The sequence below is a fragment of the Galleria mellonella genome, unplaced genomic scaffold (assembly GCF_026898425.1).
Source record: "Galleria mellonella isolate WM207_F2 unplaced genomic scaffold, CSIRO_AGI_GalMel_v1 utg36, whole genome shotgun sequence".
Classification (NCBI taxonomy): Eukaryota; Metazoa; Arthropoda; class Insecta; order Lepidoptera; family Pyralidae; genus Galleria; species Galleria mellonella.
This window is the reverse complement of record NW_026442086.1, coordinates 3163875-3187245: the sequence shown is the minus strand read 5'-3', so window position 1 is coordinate 3187245 and position 23371 is coordinate 3163875. Positions and strand designations below refer to the sequence as shown.

The window sequence follows — 23371 nt, the reverse complement described above, 5'->3', positions numbered from 1 at the left end:
TTTCTATGATGTAAATTTATATATGAGAATAATGTATTATAAAAGAAAAATAAAGTGGATTTGAATAATTAAAACATGACTTTAATATAATTTTCGATCATTAAGTCTATACTCAAGAATTATTTAAAATGTCTGTGTCTCACCAAATACAAAATAGTAGAAAATATTGAAAGAAATCTCAGGCTCTAATCATTTCCTAATATAAAAGTAAAATATTAAAGTACTCATAGAAATGTACCCACATTAAATACCACTCTCACCAGGTTCAGTTCACATTGGTATTACCAACCAATCGAAAAAATTGCTAACTATAATATTAGATTTCTGCAAGATTGGAATATCTAAAGGTAATGGAAGAATGAGTATTTGTGGTGTGAAACCATGCAGCATTTCCTTTTAATATCATTATATTATTTAATTCATTAACTCGACGAGTTAAACAAACAGTTTCTTTTGGGGTTAATTCCTTGGACAATCATAGTCCCTGCTATATTCATATTTAATTCAATATTATAAAAATAGGAATTAAATAATTTCTTAGAGAAACCTATCTATGTCCTATTTTCTACTATGTGACAATCACAAATTTTACTTATTTCCTATAACCATCTTATCAACTTTTATTTATAAGCCTTAAGTACTGCACCATTTTAATTTATTTTAAAAACTAGACTATCTTGATGATGCCTCAAGTTAATCGCTTTTTTAATACTTCCTTTAATATAACATCATGACTGGCATATAGACTAATATTAGGTGTGGCGTCTACCCATCGTACTCCGACAGCGTCATCTCCAGCATGTAATTTTAGAGCCCCCACAATGGTTCCATTATCATCATGGAAATTGTAGGCTATTGTTTCCATCCAGGCGTTGTCCGTGTTGCGTCGATCATCCACATACCCTTTATAAACGATTTCACCTTCATTAAAGAATTCATGGAATTTTTGTGCCCATGCCTTTTTTTCCTCTGAAAATATTAAAATTTAATTTTAATCAAGTATCATAAAATGTACACTTTGATATTTCAGAATAAGATTTGTCTTATTCTTAACTGAAACTTTTTCAATATTGTATAAAAGCATCATTCTTTATCATTAAACAATGAGAATCTATAGTTAACCTCTATTTTATATAAGTAGTAGTTAACCAGGAAGTATGTCATGAATTACGAGAAGGAGGAACATGCCTACCTTCAGACATAACTAATGAGTTAATAGCTTCCTCTTGGAATTCTCTAACAGCCGTTGCAGACACTTTTTCACCAGGGTCGACCATACCTCCAGGTAATGCCCATTCTCCTGTATCACCACGCTTGATTGCTACAAATTGGAGGATTGGTCTAAAATGTAAGAAAAATTGTCAAAGGTAATTATTATTATTTATGTTATATATATTTATGTCCATAAATAAAGCTTGTTTCATCATAGTCATTTGCTTAAAATTATTTCTGGCAAATAGTATTCCAAAACAAAGTTAATACCAATCTGCTTGAAATACCTTTGTTACAGAATTGAAACAATAATCCCTATCCAATTTATTTACAGGATATATTTGATAAATACCCATAGACAAACACAATTCTTTAGTTACAAATATTATGTAATATACAGATGTACACTCCATTTTTATTATCTAAATATTTCTGTTAATAGAATTTTGAATGGTAAACAAACTGTTAGCCCACCTGATAGAATATAGTAATTATCACTGAAAAAATAAGTATATCTCTAACAAGAATAAATAATTTTTATTTTCATTTGTTTCTTTACCTATTATGCTCATCAATAACTATTTTGCCAGAATCAAATCTTTTCCATCGTGTTACAACAGGATCTGCAGCATGGTTTGGTCCCCATCTCCCAAGAATACCTCGTCCACAAATACCAGTGCGTCCAATTGGATTTTGAGGATATCCATTTATAATTTGATAAGGTCCCATATAGCTCACTCTGCTTACTTTACCATCTACAGCATTCCATTTTGGACAAAAATTTGAATTTCCTAAAACATTTAAATATCGAATTAATAAAAACAAATTATTTCATATGATCATTACTATATTTATGGACTATTAAATCGAAAACATCTTACCAATATCAGGGTCAGCCCATGGTTTACCATATAGTGAAGCTTCTGTGTAATTTTGAGGTTGATACTGTTTATATTCACTGTTCCAAATAACTTTTTCATCGGGTACTGGAAACCTTTCTACATTAGAACGTGGATATATACCACCCCGACACTTAAAATGGGTTGATAACATTGTGAAACTAAGTTTTATCATAAATGCACAGGTTAGTAAACAAACCTTAAGTTTTATCATTTGATTTAATTTTGTTGTATCGAATGAAACAAATGAAAAAATAAAATCAAAACAAACTTAAAGGTGTTGCCAGCATGGTACGAAATATTAGGGCTTTGAATTAAATGGCTATTTAATATAATCTATTTTATAAGCCATTTTACTTATAATTTTAGAATTATGAATATATGTTCACCTTGTTACTTGTACAAAATTTACAGAATATGAATGCTACTAATATTAATGAAACTTTATTACTTAATCATACTTAAACGGCTGAAAAGGTTTGATGGAAGTTTGATACACTGGTAGGTTATATCCTAAACTACTACATATGATATTTACTAATTCATAATGGCAAAATCGCGGGAATCAGATAGTATAATATAAAAGCAAATAAACCTTGTAGACTGTTGTTGTAACGAACATGCAAGCAAATTCGGGCAGTTGGCAAAAGACAAGAAAAGGAAAAAGGGCTAGAAAAGATTAATTTAAAAGAGCTTTAATGGCAATACTGATGTTATGATTTGAACATAGATTAGGAATAGTAGGGTATTTGACGTTAGCAAAAATAGTCGTATAAATAACAACCAATCGCTATTGAAAAAAAAAAAAGAATAGTAGGAAATAGTATTTAATTCTTAAAGTTTGCATTACATATATTTCTTCATTTTACATATATATCTGTCACGCCTGTTTCTCATTAGGGCAGGTAGAAACAATAGAACGCCAAATGCTCTGATTCAAACAAACCTCTTTCGCTTTTTCTTCATTCATCAATCTTTTTATACACGCTCGCCGGTTTTTTTTTTTTTTTTTTTTTTTTTTTTTTTTTTTTTTTTTTTTGATTTGTGAAAATGGTATGGTAACTTGCTGGGATTCAAACAAAACCTCTCATTCGCTTTTTCTTCATTCATCAATCTTTTTATACACGCTCGCCGGTTACGGGTACTTTTAATTTGCCCCTTCTTCAGCACGTCGCCTAATTGGTCGACATATGTCCATCTAGGGCGGTCCCTACCAGCAATATCATTCTTACTCGATAAATCTCTGTCGTAATTCTTCTTTCATCCATTTCAATGTGTCCTCTCCAAATGGCCAAACCAACGCAATATTCAATTTTTGTTACTACACCGTATTTTAGTCCACAATTCTCTCTAATCACACTGTTTCTTATTCTGTCTTTTAATGTACTACACATAGTTCTGAGATTTCTCATCTCTAGAGCATTTTATGAGTTCCATGCTTCATCTTCCATACGCACGATTCGCATCCATACATGAGTGTTGTTGATATCAGTACTCCTTGAATTATAGCAAGACGAGCCTTGATACATTTTTGCTTGCTATAATTCAGAACAGTGCACCGTTAACACTATTTCCCGTTTTCACTCTCCTTTTAATATCTCTCTCACACTTTTCATCTTTCATAAACAATGAATCCAAATATAGAAACTCACTAACTTACTCCACTTTTTCATTTCCTATAATTATTTGAAATGCCTTTAAATTTTCATTGCTTTCAAAAACTATTACCTTCGTTTTTTTCGCATTTATTTTGATACCTTTTCTTGCATACGCTTTATTCATTACAGTCACGCTATTTGTAGTAATTCATACTCCAAAAACGCAAGCAGTACTTGGCCGTCGGCGTATAAAAGTCTTAAATAATGACTCATTAATTCGGAATCCACAGCCAGATTCCATAAAATTGAACAACTGTCCATAATAGTTTGTACAAAAGTCAGATTGCTTGTGTCCCATTCGTGTTTCAACCGTGAAGCAGTTGTGTTTGCATAAAATTGGTCAAGCAATTGTCCTTAATAGATTGAACAGCTAGGAGATGCTACACAGCCCTGTCTAATACCACATTTAATGTCAAATCAGTGCGTATAGACTCCATTTATTCTGACACAGGCATTCAGATTAGAAATGGTTTGATAATAAAATTTAATCCGTCATTGTTGAAATATTTAATAATTAAGATTCAATAATCGTCATTATCAGGTACGTTAATTCTTATGTCCTACAGTTTTCTTCTTCGTGTAGCTTTTTTGATAGCAGGTTTTTTAAAAACATCTTCTTCTTTCTGTTCCTCTTCATCTGGAAATAAATACGCACATACAGTTATATAATTATATAGTATAAAAAGTTTTTTTTTTATACCACTGAGATGGTAAGTAAGCTTACAGCCCACCTGATGGTAAGTGGTTACCGTAGCCTATGAACGCCTGCAATACCAGGGACCGACCATGAAGAAACCTCTTTATGCCTTTTTTGAAGAACCCCATGCTGTAGTCTCTTGGGAAAACCTCGACAGGGAGCTTATTCCATAACCTGAGCGTTTTTGTGGAAACATATCTGTAACCGCGCTGTACGCTACCATCTAAACCAGTGTTTCTCAACCTTTTTGATGTCATGCCCCACTTGAACATTTGTAAAATGGCCCCATACATAATTTTTCCCGGCAAAGTTTACTTGACGACTCTTATTGCCCAGTTGATATTTTGGTAACGTCAAACGAGATTATATCTAATAAATATTTACAGCATTTTTTTAATTTACTTTTAACAAAAAAATTGGCACCGATATCTATTTATAGCATTGCATTTAAATGGCTCAGAGCAAGAAGGTTAAAATCGCTTCGAGTCCATTTTTTAATTGCTCCCCCTTAACTATCAAATTACCCCCCTGTGAGGCGTGGGCTCCATGTTGGGAAACACCGATCTAGACTATAAGGTATGGTGGAGAACTCCTTGTCGATGGCGAGTTGTACAATGGTGTGTATAAATATTTTTAATTTCGTTTTTAATTAAAGACAAATTAGTAAAAAATGCCTAACCTGATTCATCACTATCATAGGATACGGCTTTCCTGGTCCTCGTGGGCTTTCTGCTCGATTTTCTCACTGACTGGGGAGTTGCATCATTGTTTGGTGGTTCATTCTAAAAAATAATATACATTATTTGTGTTATAATTTAAAATGTTATTATGTTATGTTATATGAATGGGGACAGTCCTAGTTCAACACTTTTTTATTTTATTTAGAACAAAACTGTTTTATATAAAATAAAAAAGCATTGAAATAATTTATAATATGTGTGTTAAGACTATATCTCTCAAAGTCGATTCATGGCTTTTTAAAAAATTTAAGAAATGTTTTATAATAAACGTGAGACTATTTACTTTATGATATGAATATGTATCTATTTAGGGAAACATTATACATTAAGTGATGACCACAATTAATTTAGGAAGGGATGATTTAAAATATAATTAAGTAGCTGTTGCTAGTTTTCAGTTTCGAGAGGAACCGTGTGGAGATCGACCTGTTAGAATATATTGTTAGCAATAGGGGCAGTTAGACTTCTCTTAATATTGACAGTGGAAAGCACAATATTGCGAGTCCATACCTCGTCGGGGCTGCTTGAGGAACGTCGGCGGGGGCGGCGCGGCGCGGGTCTGCGTCGCGGCGTAGCGCGGACGGCCGCCTCCGTCGCCGCTGCGCTCGCCGCGTCCCCCTCGCCCTCCTCGCCATCGCGGACAGCAAAGCATTCCTCGATTTTGTCCCCTAGTTCCGTCACTAATGTCTGTAAATTAAAGCGACAGTAATTAATAGTTTTTAATATAAACGTTTAGAAGTTGGTAGCGTCTGTGAAGCTTTGACAACATTTGCTAGTATTTAAATTCCCAAGTTTCTATATGAAATTTATAATATAAAAAGTTTCAAAACAACGAAAACAATATTATTGCCTCTTATATTTCTATCATGCCTGTTAATCAGAAAACGTTGTTTTGAATTAATAACTATAATGAAAGTAAACCGTACATGTACCTTTATCTCGTTGCGTGCCATTTTCGAAGTACTATTCATGAGTGTCGTAAAACATTCCATGACTCCATTGCAATGTAGTTTATCTTTATAACAATCTAAGTTTTCTATGAGTTTGCGGAGCGATCGTTCGTTGTAGTTGAACAATGAAAGACAGTATGCGAGGTCCCGCCATTGTCGTTCTTCAGTAGACAGCTTGAAACGCTGACATAACTTTTCGACTAGAGCCTCCATTTGACGATCTTTTTGAATTAGTGATGTTATGTATCTGAAATAAATTGATTGATTTAGATAACAAAGAATATTAATGTAGTTAACATTTTTTATTTATTTGAACAGTCTTGTAGAATAAATGGTAACTGTTAAAGGAAATTACTCACTTCATAATGACCCTATATTGTTCCTCGGGGACATTCAATTCTGGATCGCTCAACCTCGATATAATGTCAGGCATCACATTGTATAGAGCATTGCCTTTCTGGGACAGTTGCTTGAAAAACAGTCGCGTCATGTTAGCGACGCGTGGATCTTTGTCGGCGCAACACAGCGCCATATCTGCGATTTGACCCTTCACGCGTACCATCTCATGAAGCACGAGGAACGAAAGCATTTTAACAGCACACTGTCTTACTTCTAGCTCTTCGTCACTTAAGCTGGTGATAAAAAGCAATTACTTAGGGAATCTATATTAATATTATAAGTTTAAGTAAGGATTGTTAATCCATTAACATTCGGGTATTGGGTATGAATCCCTATTAATACAAGGAGGGTACCAGCTTGCTATATCCATACTAGGCAGACAGCTTGCTATAGTATTACATTTTAAAATTTTCTTCTCTTACGCTGTTGTATTGTGCTTTGTTCTTGTAGTCGCCTCTTACGACATTTTGAGAATGAAACTAACTGAGGAGATGAATCCAATGTGGCAAGAGTACTAGATGTTTTTCTCATGTTTATCAAACTTTGTCAAAGTTTAGTTTGGTTGGTCGTTTAAAATTAAAATAAATATGTAGGTCTATAATTAAAAAACAAAAAGAACTAAACCTTTGGTTTGGTCAGGCTAGTGAATGACTACTACAGATTAAGATGGCTTTTGCTATATTAATTTATTAAATAAAAAAATAAATATTTATTATGAATATTAATAGTTAATTGATAGTAATTAGGTGTTTACTTACATGTGATAAATATGATGTGTCCAAGGTTGTGTAAGATTGGGAAATCTTAGAGTGAGGTCGGCAAAAGCGATGGTCAGGTTTGTCCTCAGAGATACGTTCTTTGATCTCTTCAGAACTGTCACCATTAGTTGCAATCCTTCTTCGCATACGGAATTTGAAACTAGCATGAATCTGAATATAAAAAGTTTAATAGCTTTTTAATATTAGGATATCAGTGAGCGATGATAGATTAAGTAAGAATGGAAACCACAACGTTTCCAGATAGGACCACGCAGAGGTCTTTTTGAGGTATATTTTTTATGCAATTTAGAATAGCAAAGAAGCTGATGGCCCGCTTAAAGGAAAGTGGTAATCGTTGCCTATAGACATGAATAGTACCATGGTCATAACAGAATACATATACTGTTTCGCCCATGATAACCTTCATGCATTGCCATTCCTGAGAACTAAGACGTTATGCCTCTGTATCCTGCAAATTAACTGCCATATTCCACCCTTCAAACACAAATGATTCAATGTAGAAACACGAATGGGACAGACATAGCTAAGCAAACGACTTTAGGACAAAGTCTGCTTCTGGTAATATTACTTAAAATGAGAATTAGTTTTGCAATGAGGGAGGGAGGTTGGCGGAGAGTAAAAAGTATTCGTTGATGGTTGTAAACTAGTGTACTTTAGATTTTTTTATACTACTGAGGTGGCAAACAAGCATACGGCCCACCTGATGGTAAGCGGTTACCGTAGCCTATGAACGCCTGCAATACCAAAGGTATTACGCGCGCGTTGCCGACCCTGAAGAAACCTTTTTATACCCCTTTTGAAGATTTTAGATATACATGATAAATACTTTAGTATTAACTAGCTACAATATACTTTTATAATAACTGCTATGTGCTAATATGCGATATATAATATTAGAAAGATATTCCATACATTCCGTTAGTAACTATCCACTCCCCGCGCTAGTGCGGCAGTGCTGTGTTGGTGCTTACGAAGTGTCGTACGTACCTAGTGAAGGTGAGCGCGGCGGCAGCTTGCAGCGGCGGAGTGCAGCGTGCAGGGTTAGAGAGTAGCCAGCGCAGTAGCGGCAGGTAGCGGGCCAGCGTTGTACCGTCACCTACGATGTCTCGCTCGCACACGTTGCGAACGTATTCCGCGTCCGCGTCGTCCGCTACCGCCCCTTCTAACCCGGTATCATCTTCCGTCATAGTAGTATTAGTCTACCGAATTTAATACATAATAATCAATATATTGTTTATCTATTGTACCAACTTTTTCCTGTATAATTAAATGGTATTCCCCACTTACGTCTTCTAAATTACATAACTTTAATGTTATTTACATATATTTTGAAGAGACTGTGTATGTACAATTTGCATATGTGCAAATCAGAAATGGATTGTTAGTATACCAATCATATAAAGTATGATTTGTAATATGGTTTTCACTTACTGAAGGTGCTTTGTTGGAGGTGACACTGGCGGAGCGTTGCCCGCGCGAGGAGGCGCTAGCGCCGCTGACGTTCATAAGCGTTTGTCGACGCAGGTCATCAACCCGTCCGCGTCGCGCCGGTGTCGCGAACGTTCCAGCCTTCTTCTTTTTCTTCTCTTCTATTTTTCGTTCCTCCCGCACCTAAAATAGATATAAGAATAAAATAGATACATTACTTCTTAATATGAGTACATCAAACGTAACATTTTATGTCTGTTAATATTTTTTATTTACCTGATTCCTTCTTCTAAGTTCACTGTACACGCTTATGTCGAGATATATTAACTGCTGCAGTGCAACTTGACCCAAGACAAATATAAATCGTATTAGTAACTCTATGGGCATGCTGGCCTCTTCTTCGCTGTCATTATCATTTACTGTGGTTTCCTTTATTTTTTTATACATTTCTGCTAATAGCTTTGTACATAGGACATCCGGAGTGTCACACACAGCATAAAAAAAGTCTACTGAATTAGCTGCAAATGACATGAAGCTATTAAATTTTAAGTAAGCTTCCATTAGACTGTCGTATACGGAGGTAAATATGGAATGGTCTGCGGGATATCGCTGATTCTTCGTTGCCAATGATAAAAGTAGTTGCACGCTAAGGTTTCTGTATTCATATTCGGCGGTGAGACCGTGGGATTGTATCACTTCCAGGTTCGCGAGCGCGACCGATGGTTTGGCTTTAGCAATCATCACCAGAAGTGAGAGCGCCGCGTAACTCTCCATGTCAGTCGTTCCGTCGATTTTTTTAAGGAACATTTCCCAAAATACCTAAAAAGATGATATTTATTACTTAACAAACAGACTTTCTGTTTACTTATCGATTAAATTTCATATACTTAATACGAGGTCTGTCCGGAAAGTTCGTATAAAAGTGTTCTGGAATGCGAGAAAGAGGAGTGGGGAGGCCATACAACCCCTTCCTTATGTCCCTAACAATGCTTCAGTTCTGGTCTGACCGCCGTGCGGTGCGAAGGTTGTCACGCCATCTGTGATAAACGAAACCCCGTCGGCATGGAGCCCGCTTCCGTTTAAGAGCAGCGCGTCGTAATCAAGTTTCTCTCGAAACTCGGCAAGAATGGCCGTGAAAGCAAAGAGTGGAAGACATCCGGGGAACCACGAACAAAAAAATCAAGAAAATCCCGCTCAAATGTCAAGACAATGTTGATTGTTTTTTTCGATGTTCGGGGGATTGTCCATCATATCGTCCCTCCAGGCCAGACAGTTGATGGAAAATTCTACGTCGATGTGCTCAGACGCCTCAAAGCTCGTGTGGCACGAGTTCGTCCAGAATTGGCGCGAGAGGGGCGTTGGATTCTTCACCACGACAATGCCCCTGCCCACACCTCTCTTGTTGTCCGTGAGTTTTTGAGTAAAAATTCCATTACGGTGACCGAACACCCCCCTATTCGCCGGATTTGGCCCCGTGTGACTTCTTCTTGTTCCCAAAAACCAAATTGGTACTTCGGGGGCGGCATTTGGGGGACATAAATGAGATAAAAAAAGCTACGACGGGGCAGCTGAGAAACCTACAACCAGAGGACTTTCAAGGAGCCTTCTCACAGTGGAAACGGCGTTGGCACAAGTGCATTATGTCACAGGGGGAGTACTTTGAAGGTGATAAAATTGATTTACCTGAATAATTGTAAAATAAAATTTTTAAAAAACTTTTACGTACTTTCCGGACAAACCTCGTATTACATACAACGTAAAAGTAAAGGTGTAGTGGATAAATGGATAAATCCGAATAGTTTCACTGGTATAAAAGTCCTTTTAGAGGTTGCTTAGTCTTTATATATCTCAGGTATTGTACAATACAAATAAAAAATGTTCTATTTATTGATCAAATTTAGAAAAAAAATAATTTCGAAACCTTTTGACTTTACTACATAATAATAGTTATTTAATTTTAAAAGACTTGTTTGTCGTTTTAGTAAAATCAATGCATATGTGCGCTGTCAAGGGTTGAGTCGATTTGGTTGCTCGCGAGTGTACGAGGTTTGTCCGGAAAGTACGTATAAAAGTTTTTAAAAATTTTATTTTACAATTATTCAGGTAAATCAATTTTATCCCCTTCAAAGTACTCCCCCTGTGACATAATGCACTTGTGCCAACGCCGTTTCCACTGTGAGAAGGCTCCTTGAAAGTCCTCTGGTTGTAGGTTTCTCAGCTGCCCCGTCGTAGCTTTTTTTATCTCATTTATGTCCCCCAAATGCCGCCCCCGAAGTACCAATTTGGTTTTGGGGAACAAGAAGAAGTCACACGGGGCCAAATCCGGCGAATCGGGGGGGGGTGTTCGGTCACCGTAATGGAATTTTTACTCAAAAACTCACGGACAACAAGAGAGGTGTGGGCAGGGGCATTGTCGTGGTGAAGAATCCAACGCCCCTCTCGCGCCATTCTGGACGAACTCGTGCCACACGAGCTTTGAGGCGTCTGAGCACATCGACGTAGAATTTTCCATCAACTGTCTGGCCTGGAGGGACGAATTCTTGATGGACAATCCCCCGAACATCGAAAAAAACAATCAACATTGTCTTGACATTTGAGCGGGATTTTCTTGATTTTTTTGTTCGTGGTTCCCCGGATGTCTTCCATTCTTGCCGAGTTTCGAGAGAAACTTGATTACGACGCGCTGCTCTTCAACGGAAGCGGGCTCCATGCCGACGGGGTTTCGTTAAGAGGTAACTTCACAGATGGCGTGACAAGCCAGTTCGCAATGACCAGAACTGAAGCATTGTTAGGGACATAAGGAAGGGGTCCTGCGCTTACCTGGCCTCCGCACTCCTCTTTCTCGCATTCCAGAACACTTTTATACGAACTTTCCGGACAGACCTCGTATATGTCAACTTTCAAAAACAATTGAAAATTGATTATTTAAAAAGTGTTCTGCTAGCGAAATTATAGAACATGTTGCATATAAATGTACTACTAAAAATTTTACACCTACTTATTTTTATTATTTGAAAATCCAAATTTTTAGTGATAGCTTTGTAAGAACATTATTTTTTAACCGTGACTTTGTTCGTGTTCTGGGATATATTTATTGATCGGGATAAAAAGTAACTTGTATCCTTTTTCATCCCATATAGTATATGTAGGTATCAAATTTCATAGTGATTGGTTAAGTCGTTAAGGTGCTATAAGGCAATGAACAAACAAATTCACTTTCGCATTTATCATATTAGTAAGGATTATTGCATGATTTACGTTTTAGTTTACTAGTAGAGAACTTTTCATATAATCAGGCAGAAACATTGAAAAACGATAAACTGTTTTTGAGAATTGACTGATAATCGTGACGCTGCCACACTTCGTAAGGAAAATTTACGAACGCTCTTAAATTTATTCAGAGACAATTATAGACTTACTATAAGGAAATATGTTATAACACTGATGTTTTACAATGTACGGGTACCGCTCGAAGGATCAAAGGAATGTACAAGTAGAGTTGTTGCATGGTGAATAAAGCAGAAGTGTTGTTGCTGGTTTATAACACGATTGCACGTCTCACAAAATATTGCTGACAATAAGAATGTACTAGTAGTATGTAAAACAATAATAATGTACGAGTACATAACATTTATTATTTAACCTTCTTTAAGTATAAATTACATTTTTTATGTGAAAGGAGAGATGAGTAAAGTTGACATACCAATAATCAATACTAGTTGATGCAGAGACTTTCAATGACATTTAATGACATATAATATATAATGTAGAATATATATATAAATTTATTATATTGTTAAAAATTTGCACGCTGACATAGAGGCAGAATGTACACGGGAAATATAAACCTCTATCATCTAAAATTACCTGCATTTTAGCAAAATAAATTCATTTCATTCATTCATTCATTTCATCTCACCAAATGTTATAGAGAAGATGGGGAGCTTCGTTTCAATTTTACACTAAGACCGCCGCGTTGGTCAAACGGGTGTGGGGGTGTGGTGAGGGAGCAATCAATCAATCAACAGAGACATCTCATGCCCGCCAGATGATGTGTGGGCGGGCGAGGTAGGGGCCTCGGGGTATATCCCACTACCCCCGGCTTCAACTCCGGAGGCGACGACCTCCGGGTCGCTGGGTTCTTCAGCCGGCATTCACTGATGGTCTGTGTATGCCGGCGTGGTGTCTTCATTCTTGAAGGCTTCCTTCTTCGCTCTTGTTAGACATGATATAAATGTATTTATATATATATATATATATATATATATATATATATATATATATATATATATATATATATATATATATATATATATATAATTATATTTATATTTTATAATATATATATATCACGATCGCTAGTCGCTTGTGCTCAGGAGGTCCCTAGGCGTGGGATGGCCATCCGGCGGACGCGCATGCAGCGGCGCGAGGCCCCTCAGGTGGAGATGGTGTCCGCCGTCGGCACGGGCGAACATTTTGCTCGCCATGCCGACGACGAACTCTTTGGCCTCTTCTTCTTTCTTGTCTCGTCTTCGTTTTCTTTGGACCTCTAAGCCGCGGGCGATCACGTCGTTGCGGACGTATCTGCCCGCTCCCGTGCACAAACGAAGAGCGATATTCTGCTGGGCCTGCAGCCGGCGCCTAAGCGTCGGAGAGCACAGTGCATACCGAGCGGGTGCGGCAGAGGTAAGCCGTGAACGGACTTAGGTCTTGTAAATGGAGACCCGTGTCCGTAACGGCAGCCTGGATGTAAGTACCGGTCGGAGAAAGGCGCGCGCCGCGCGAGCCTGCGCTATGGCTCGCTCCACCTGCGGCACCATTCTCAGCGACCGGTCAATGTCGACCCCCAGGTATCGCACGGTGCTCTCGCACGCGATTTCCTTATTAAGGAGCCTTAAAGGCGGCGGCGGGGCGAGGGAGCGGTACTCGCCTGTATGACGGCGGGCGTGAGGTCGGTGCGCTGGAGCCACAGGCGCACGAGGTGGTGCAGCGCGAGCGCGGCGCCGGCGTCGAGGCGCGCGGCGAGCGCGGCCAGCCGCCGCGCCGCGCCCGCAGCGCGTGCCCGTTCCGCGCGCTCCTCGCCCTCCACGTACATGGCGCGGTACGCCCGCTCCACCGCCTCGCGCTTGTCCTGCGCAAGCGCACCAATATCACTATTTCAATTGCAAATATTTAAGAGCAACGATAACATTTGCAATGATAATATGGACTGTTAGTCCATATTATCGATGACGAACTCTTTCGACCACTGTTATCGAATCGTATTACCATGACTATTACTATATTAAACGGAAATAAAAACATTAAATTTTTAAAAGTACTAGGTCGTTATTTAAATACACTGCTTGATATGTGAAAAGATCGTGTTTAGTAGCGATTATTAGATATGATAACATAGAATCTTAGCCCCCAACAATGGTAATGCATGAGGTTTCAAAGTACTGTTCTGTGATGTCCTGTTCATGTTTATAGGCGACAAGTATTGATAAAAAGAAGTTAGATTTGATCTTACAGATAAAATATATATTACCAAAAATATAAAAGCTCCTTCTAACCTGATCAGGCGACCATACGAGCATTAACATATTAACGACTCCTGTCTTAGCTGATTCGATATTGAAGTGGTGAGCAGTAGTGAAGAAGTCTATCGCCTCGCTGACATCTCCAGCCTGTTTTGACATCAGTAGTGAATTTATTAGAGGTACTGCTTCAGAAACCATACGACTGAAGTGTACAGACTCTTGCAGGAATGCTATTATGTTCTCTTTCTCTTCAATTCTCTTGTATAGCGCTATTTCATTCTCACATTGCTGTGTATGTGTTATCGAATTTCTCCGATCCGGAATAATGAAAATATTTCGTAGCAAGGCGATGAAATACTCTATCTGAAATAACAAAAAAATGTTTACAATGTTAATGTGTTTCTATTGAAAAATTTTACCTACCAACAGAACCAAATTTCTTATATAAATATATCTCAATTTATAAAGAGCATAGTGGAATAAATATAACTTTTTATTTAGGTTTATCTGTACTAATAGATACAAGAACGAATTATTAATCATACCTGATCACTTTTTTCCATATCCAATCTTAAAAGTTTTGCATCTGGATATTGTCGCTCAGTGTGTTTCACAATAAGGTAGGCTTTGTAATAATTCTTTTCACGGATATTTTTACGTATCGCTTCATATAAATTTTCTAGTGATGCCTGTGAAAGCTCTGGTTCGTCTTGCGTTAAAATATCCATTTTTTCTTTTATTATCTTTACTACATCTTTTTCTATTTTTTCCCACTTTTTGACAAGATCAGGGTCCGGCCCCGGATTTAGTTTTTTTTGAAGTTCATCCAATATTTTTTCTTCAGTTTGCAATTGTTCCTCTAGCATTTCCAATTTTAGTTGAGCCGAAAAAGGATTACATTCTAAAAAGACCTGAACAAAAAGTCCCGAACCGTAAATACTTTATTAAAGATAATTAGTACATTTATTATAGTCATTGTAGTTTAAAATTAAAAGATAGATATAATATCATATAAATGCTTCTATTTTAATAAATTACAAATTATTATAGCAGATGTGTGGCAAATAGCACACAAATAGTGTCAAGAATCAATATTCTTTTTACCTAGAAAACGCATTTGCTTGCTCAGACTAGCAATTTAAGCATGAAATAGAAAGAATCCAAAATGTTTATATAAATTTTCACAGTTATAATACAATTGTTTTCCCTGCGATTTTTATTGTAAATTATTTTAATCAAATGCGTTTTTTGAATAGAAAGTATCATGTATGTTTATTCTGTACATGATCTATTTGTGTATTTATTCATGCAAGAATACAGTAGATTATAGCTATATTATACATGTTTAAAGTAAAATAAAAAGTTACTTTGAGTAGTTGAATAGCGGCTTTCCTAACGAGCGCGGCCTTGTCCCGCAATCGTCCGATGGCACGCTCCAGCACGGTGCGTTGCCTACTCACTGGCACGCAATTTTCACGCTGCAGTCGACACCAAAATTGCAGCACCTAGCACGAGCCATGAACGACAACTATCATGAATATATGAAATGATTGTTAAAAATGGGGTGGTGGTTGTGTGGTCCCAGGTACAAAATAACTCCTTTCTATACCTTGGGTGTCGTAAGAGGCGACTTAAGGAGGGCTAGGAATGGACAGCAGCATCCCTCTTAAAACATCTCTTAAGGTTAATTATGTTTGCCAATCCGCCTGCCAAGCGTGGCAAAACTCTCCAAGAGGGAGGCTTATGTTCAGCAGTGGACACTTAAAGGCTGATATGATGATGATGATGATGAATGGGGTGGTTAATCCTCATTATATATGACTTTAACTTTTTGGTTGACTTTAACGTGGGCTCTCTTGAATACCATCATGGTTAATTCCTATTGTCTATGGGTCAATTTACCAGCTTCATCATCATCTGTCATCACTACCTGGCGCCTTGAAAGTATATCTCGACAGCGATGACGGGACTACCATTCTATTTTTACTCATTAAAAAACCGTCAAGAATAAATCAAATAAATATTTTGTGTACCATGCTGGGGCAAGTTTCTTCCTTACCCTTACCATTGCGTTACAATACCCGGTAGTGAGGATAGGAGGAGCTCAGATTAGGTATATAGAGTAAATAACTCTATGTGTAAGAGTAAATTATGTACCTAAATACATCCATACATGTACCTAAGCATACCCATACCTTGTGTCTAACATATGCGGACAGGTCGTGCATATGTTCATAGAGGTCATCAAGGAAGTCGTCACGTTGCGCGCGCTGCTGGTCAGTCAGTCCCTCGCCGCGGAGTTCCACGCTCAGCACCTCGCACATCATGCCCAACACGCTGATGCGGAGTGTGTAAGACTGGTGATTAGTAAAATCCATTATTATACAATTTATACTATAATTAATTTATCATTCTTCAGGTAATGACTCTTGCGTGAGAGGCAGAAAGAAGAGTGCCAAAGACATTCTATACTTAGATACATGCTTTGTGGAGTTTCATAATTCTTTGAATAAAAATAAACTTAATAAGTGATTCAAAAACGTGGTTTAAAATTTTTTTTGAGATCGTAATTGTGCAGTTCTGCATATTGAAGTTTTTCCTTGAAAATTTGATAGGGAGACTAGAAGCAAGAGATCCTATATATAATAACTACTTTTAATGTCTATTAATTATTTCATTATAAGAAAATGAACAGATTTAAAAAAAAAATTTACAAGTCATCGAGAAGTTGTGTATGAACCTAATTTATATAAATGGCGCATGTTTTATCAGTCTATTATTTAATAAATGGTGAAATTTGCTAATTTTGGTATTTGCTACATATTTCTGTAATATAAAATGGGTAAATATAATTACAAATTTGTTTTTAAATGTTAAGTTTAGCCTCCGGTTGGTATTTGTAATTTAAACTGTACAAAAATAGACATAAAATCAATCAATGTACCTCATCACTTTCTAAGTAGGGTTGAATAGTAGCTATCGCCCCAGTCATTTCTTTAGGAAGCTCTTTTGTAAGTTCTAGCAAAAATGCTCCACAATTTTTTGCAGCACCTTGCTCTGTGCCAGCACCTGCATTTTCTTCATCTGTCGATGCTAATGCTTCTGCAATTTCACGAACCTGCAATTTATTATTATTTAAAAGAAAATATTTATTTCAATAAAAACTTAACAAGATTAATATTATTACCATTTGTGGTCCAAAAGTTCCGAGTCCAAAATCTTTGGTCAGTTGAACAACTCCTGCACATATTGGGGATACAGCATGCTCAGCCATTTGAAGAACCTGCGATTAGAAAAAAAAAATATAAAATTCTGTTCTGAATACTGTGATATACACCATCGTAATAAGCCATTAACATCATATACGGGCCTTTTCATATTTAAGAAACATAATATTTGTTTAATTATGGTTTTATTTCAAGTTTTTCTTCTTATACCATTCCATAAATAATGTTACAAATTCTTATCCAAGTTGAATCACAAGCAGTCAACCGTAAAAACTCACAGTTTACTAGTGAGATGATTGAATACAATATTGATTAGGAATTAATTATATACCACACCAAATTCCATTGGAAATGATGCAGTACACAATATGTAACTTGGCCAATAATTATTTAACCAGTAATTTTCCTTATTTTTAAGGAGTCAGATGAGCTCATGATCAATCTGTGGGATTACTTTTGAAATAAATTCCAATAGATTGATGTTGGAATTGAAATGTTTCACTCTCGAATTGCAATACTAGCAACATAATGATTTCATACTGTTCTGATGCAAACTGATCCCAATTTTAACTTAACTAATTTTTTACACATATATTAATTTCTAATTGTTATTTTATGAGTGTAGTACAACACTGTCATTGATATTGTAATGTAATGTAAATTGGACTCTCTTTTCCGCGCTTAGCCTCTTATTTGGGCCGTTGTGCGTATGAGTCGTAGCTAGTACAGCCAACCCAACTCCGCCCTGAAGAACAGAAGCTTCCTGGGATCTTCACAAGCCTCACGGAGCGACCTTACTGTTCCGAGGATTTCTAAATGTTGATGGGCTAAAGCTTTACATTCCAGGATTATGTGAGTAGTCGTTTCTTCGGCGTCGAAACAACTTCGACATAGAGGGCTGTCTGTGGCTCCTATTGTGTATAAATGTTTGTTTAATGCACAATGGCCCGCTATTATCCCTATGATTATTTTGAGGTTTTTCCTATTTAAATAAACGTTTTGATAATCGTTGATTCAACGTTGGCACGATCAATTTTGATTGTCTGCAATCAGTTGCTTCTATCCATTTTTGGTTTTGTATGTCAGCGGATCTTTGACGAATCCATATTCGAAATTGCGAGAACGGAAGAAAACGGATGGATACGGGCCTACCACACTCGTTTCTGAACCTCTTCTAGCTAGTTCGTCTGCAGCATCGTTACCATAAGATCCACTGTGCCCTCTTATCCACTGTAGGGGAACTCGGTTATTGGAAGATATCCAGTGAATGGTGACATTAAATTATTAATTTGTTGTTTGTCTTGTTGTTTCGTAGTGCTTTTAGTACCGTTGCGCTGTCAGATAATAATCTAATGACAATACCATTTATTCCTAGTTTATGTACAGCCGCAGCAGCCTCGGTTATTGTTACACATTTGCATTGAAATATTGAGGCCTATCATTGATATTAAATTGGATTGATATCCATACATATTAAGTTCAAGAGTTGGTCTGCTGATGTGAAGTGGCTAACATCATCAATAAACGTCTTTAGGTTGTCTTTTTATAAAATTATAGGCATGTTTTTAAAAGCCTTATATTGTAGCATATAGGAAAAATCCTCAGAGAGAAGTTACAAGCCCACATGTTAATGGAACAAACAAAGAATTTAATATGATGTTAAAGCAAATGAATAATCAAACCTGTTTACAAACTTCTACATTCATTGTTTGAAGTAATTATAACAATTACTTGAAACAATGAGTATTAAATTAGAAAGTATTAATAGAATTTAATTAATTACCTGAACCAGTTTAATTAGGCAGGATGTTCCATGGTTGTATTTTTTTATAAGGACACCAAGAACTTGAAACACTGTTTCTCTTATTACTTTATTTTTTATTATTTGCTCCTCTAGTGCTTTGTAACAGGGGTCTGCTACCATTCTGCAAATACAAAGGTATAAATAAAAATGTAAAAACACATTATAACATTTAATTTAAAGCAAGAAATGTAAGGATTGAAGCCAGTTTAATATTTTTTTTAGGTTGCGATCCTGTAAGGCAACTTACGAGACAAAATTGTCTTCAGCGAGTGGTGGGTCCCACAGGCGAGATAATGGTTGTTGGAGTACTAAATGCAAAGTAATAAGAGCAGCTTGCTTATCAGATTCCGTCCATCCACAAAATTCCTCATCATCAGTTGCTTTTTTGCCTTTCTTGCCCAATGTCAATTTTGTTGAGTTCTAAGTAATAATAATTAATGTTATTAAACTAAGAATACTCAAAAGGCTGAGTTGTATATAAATAAACATATATTGTTGATAAACTAGTATTTAGGGGGTGGGGAGGGGGACATGTATTTATCTAACAAATGTATTTGTTAGATAAATACATGTCTATAGAGACAAATGTATCCACCAAAGTATTTAATTTAATATTTTTGTATATTGTGATGTTAGTCAATTAACCAAGTCATAAGTTTAATCACTACAGATAGTCAATTTCATTAAAAAAAATATATCAAATAAGAAGTGTTAGATAAAAATGATTATATTAAGTTTTAATGAATGATATTTATGTCACAGCTAATATCAAATAAAAATATGAGTATATAAAATTATATTAAACATTTCATCAAAAACTATTAATTAAAATGTTCCAATAACATTTTAGTAAGGCCATATATATATAATATAATCAGGCAATAATTATAAAAAAATCCATACATCAGCTGCTAACTTGGTATCTTTTGTCTTCATTACTTGTGTAAATAGGTACATCGTCATTTTGACAACATTAAGGTTCTTGATACGAACATCAGTATCAATTTCTTGGTCCTGAAATATGAGCTCGAGGTGGTTGCAAAGGTTTTTTGCAGCTCGGACAATATGGTCAAAACCTAAAATTGTAATAATATAAAATATTACTTTAAAATGCTGCCTAATTTTGATGTATAATACCATGAAAAATATTGCTATAATTGTGATAATATGTCATTAAATTGATCAAATTTATTATGAGTGAAGTATATATATATATATATATATATATATATATATATATATATATATATATATATATATATATATCTCCAATATACTTCTACTTCCTTAATTATATATTAGTACCAAATATCTTCATTTACGTGTTTTGTTTAAGTGTTGATTAAATGATAAATTAAATTGATAGTGTTACAATATGTATATTATATGAATGTATGTTATGCATTTTATATATTCGTTTTTGTAGCAAATATTATTATAAGTACTTAGATGTAAGGTGTGCATATGATTATTAACATGTTTTATTAACATTAGCATTTTTCTTTTTTTATTAGTTACATTTCTTGTGCCAAATAGCTGCCAACTTTTTTCTTTCTTCTCAAGTCAAAGGTTGTTTGGAAGAGATTGCTTTAGTGATCTGACTACCTTTTATAATTCATAAGTGTAATATATATTTATCATTGTATTATTCTTTAAGTGGTGCAATGAAGAAGAAGTGGTGTAAATAAATGAATAAACTTGATTGCAGACATACCTTTATTAATGATGTTCCATTCAAGTTTATTGCCATGAACTATTATGGAAAAGTAGGTGTCAAAGTGTTCCAGTATATAGTTTACACCATCAGAGTTGTATGCACGAGCAGCATCTGTAATGTTCAAATAAGGGTCTTCTTATATATTCTTTTAAATAAACCAGGCAACAAGCTGTGAAGGTAAATCCAGAGGATAAACTAACTAAAAGAAGGTCTGCGATTAGTTGATTATTATTCTAAATGCTTAGTGTTTTATTTATATAACTCATTTCAGTTTGGCAGTCAAAAAATAGGTATGAAGCTACTCCCCATAAGACAGATGAATTAAGACCAATTAGTAAAGGTAGGGGCAAAGAATACCCAACTTAAGCACAGACATTTCAAAGTAGAATGTTCTTAATATCTGGTTTGTATTGTTAAGATTAAACCACTCAAAGAGTCTGGCAAAGGGGTTTTTAGGAAACTATTTAAACAAACTAAATAAGCACATGGACCAAATAAGTCTATGTCCAGAGTTGGGCAAAATACATGCTAAGTTTTGATTAAAAAACAAATTACAAAATACTGACTTCTATGTATTTAAAATATGAAATACCAAAATATTTTAATACAAAATGATTTAATTTTAAATATATTTAATTTTTAATATTAAATAATTTTGATGTTTAAATATAAATTACAGAATACAGTCAGCTATTAAGTAATGTAAATAGAATTACATCAATATAAAATAGATATTAGATCAAGAAGGTTAAATGTATTTACATTAAAATGTATTTTAAAGTCATAAGTATTGGAAATATTAACTACAAAATACCTCAGTATCAGGTATCTGAACTATGTAGTACTGATTACATTTTGAGGAAATAATTGAAATTGTATTTCAATTGAAATACAAATTCCAAATATGGATTTGTGTTTTAATTACAAGTAATTCAAATATTGGCCAACCCTGCTTATGCACAAAAAATATTTTTAGATTCTATCACAATAAAGAAGAAATGCTACAATACATAATTTGTAGCTGCAAACCACTCATGCACAAACAATATATCTCTTTTGGAAAATACTTTATATCCTAAAATATACACATTGCTATTAACCGCATCTTAAAATTCCTATTACTGATAGAAATTAGCATTGAACTTTAAAAAAAGGTGAGCACATTTAGATCACAGAGACAACAGAGTTAAAGTTGTTTCAACCTATGTTTTCAAGTTATGTATAACAAAGTTTACTACTTAATATTAATACTTAATAATATTAAATACCTAGTGTTCTACTTTTTATTTATATATTTCATTTTAGTTTGGCAGTTGTAATTAGTAAAATAGGTATGCACAATACTTTGCATAAGACAGATAAAGTATTATAATCATAACTCTGGCAGATGTAGAGGTCAAGAACAGTAAGTAGTATTTTATTAACCATGCAATCCATATTAATCAGATTAATTTTCAACCCATTACAATGCAATGAACACTTTCTAGAAAAATAAACCTAATAAATATACATCATATTGATATTTTATGCGAAAATAGTTGGATGTATGTAATTGGTGAGACCTAGAGAAACCTATTATTATTAGATAGGCCGTGTTCATTCTGAAAGCGACATCAAGAGTATCCAGAATATGTGCATGCACGAGATATAAAAGTGCAAGAAGTAAGAAGTGTATAGAAGGCTAGAGGTCTTTGGCACTTGAGTTCTTTCTTACTATGCCGCAAGAGATTGATAGATTTTATGGATAGATTACTTGCCTTGGAGTTTTGATAAAAGAAGACGTGGTTGAACTACATCTTCAACATGATATTGACCTGCATGTGCCTCAAGTAATTCATCTTTTTGCAAAGGTATAGCAAAATCAAAGTGACTCATTGTGTTTATAATTCATTTAGTATGCATGAAAAGTTTAAGACAACATTATATCAATATATTAAAATTAGAACTTGAAACAACACAATTTAGAATCTAAGTTAAAAGTCACAATTGAAATTATTTTAATTTTATATAAACAAACAATAGGTTAGCGCGGGCATGTAACAGACAAATTTAAAATTTGAATTATTATTTTTATTCTGTTTATTCCAAAGGCAAAGGGGTTAGCCCACGCAGCTCATGTCGATTGCAATGATTTAAATTGACATTAACATAGGCGACGGTGACCACTTTCTATCAGGTGGGCCGTCAGCTTGTTTGCCATTCTAAGTTGTATAAAAAAAAACATTCAGACAAGAATTACATGACAACGATCAAAATAGTTCTATGTAGCATAGAATAGGGATAATGATTTGAAAATAAGCAGTTCATTAAAAATAAGTTTTAATCTTCGATATCATTTA

General features: G+C 35.2%; 2 protein-coding genes across 2 annotated transcripts; both read right to left on the bottom strand.

Moving 5' to 3' along the window:
- Nucleotides 1-59: 59 nt before the first annotated feature.
- Nucleotides 60-2403, bottom strand: LOC113520484 (ADP-ribose pyrophosphatase, mitochondrial). The gene is made up of 4 exons (XM_026905817.3): nucleotides 2094-2403; nucleotides 1772-2003; nucleotides 1193-1341; nucleotides 60-969 (listed from the first exon to the last, which is right to left on the bottom strand). The coding sequence occupies exons 1-4, from the start codon at nucleotides 2323-2325 to the stop codon at nucleotides 689-691; spliced, it is 894 nt and encodes a 297-aa protein (XP_026761618.2). The 5' UTR covers nucleotides 2326-2403; the 3' UTR covers nucleotides 60-688.
- A 1858-nt stretch (nucleotides 2404-4261) lies between these two features.
- On the bottom strand, nucleotides 4262-23151 carry LOC113520785 (condensin complex subunit 1). Its single transcript, XM_052897257.1, has 21 exons — nucleotides 22790-23151; nucleotides 21030-21143; nucleotides 20219-20391; nucleotides 19563-19735; nucleotides 19295-19436; nucleotides 17472-17567; nucleotides 17229-17402; nucleotides 16480-16641; nucleotides 15652-15789; nucleotides 14830-15195; nucleotides 14318-14647; nucleotides 13693-13893; nucleotides 9039-9581; nucleotides 8766-8945; nucleotides 8322-8533; nucleotides 7314-7484; nucleotides 6516-6788; nucleotides 6139-6403; nucleotides 5717-5893; nucleotides 5146-5248; nucleotides 4262-4406 (listed from the first exon to the last, which is right to left on the bottom strand). Exons 1-21 carry the CDS (start codon nucleotides 22905-22907, stop codon nucleotides 4330-4332), a joined length of 4188 nt encoding a protein of 1395 aa, XP_052753217.1. The 5' UTR covers nucleotides 22908-23151; the 3' UTR covers nucleotides 4262-4329.
- Nucleotides 23152-23371: the final 220 nt, after the last annotated feature.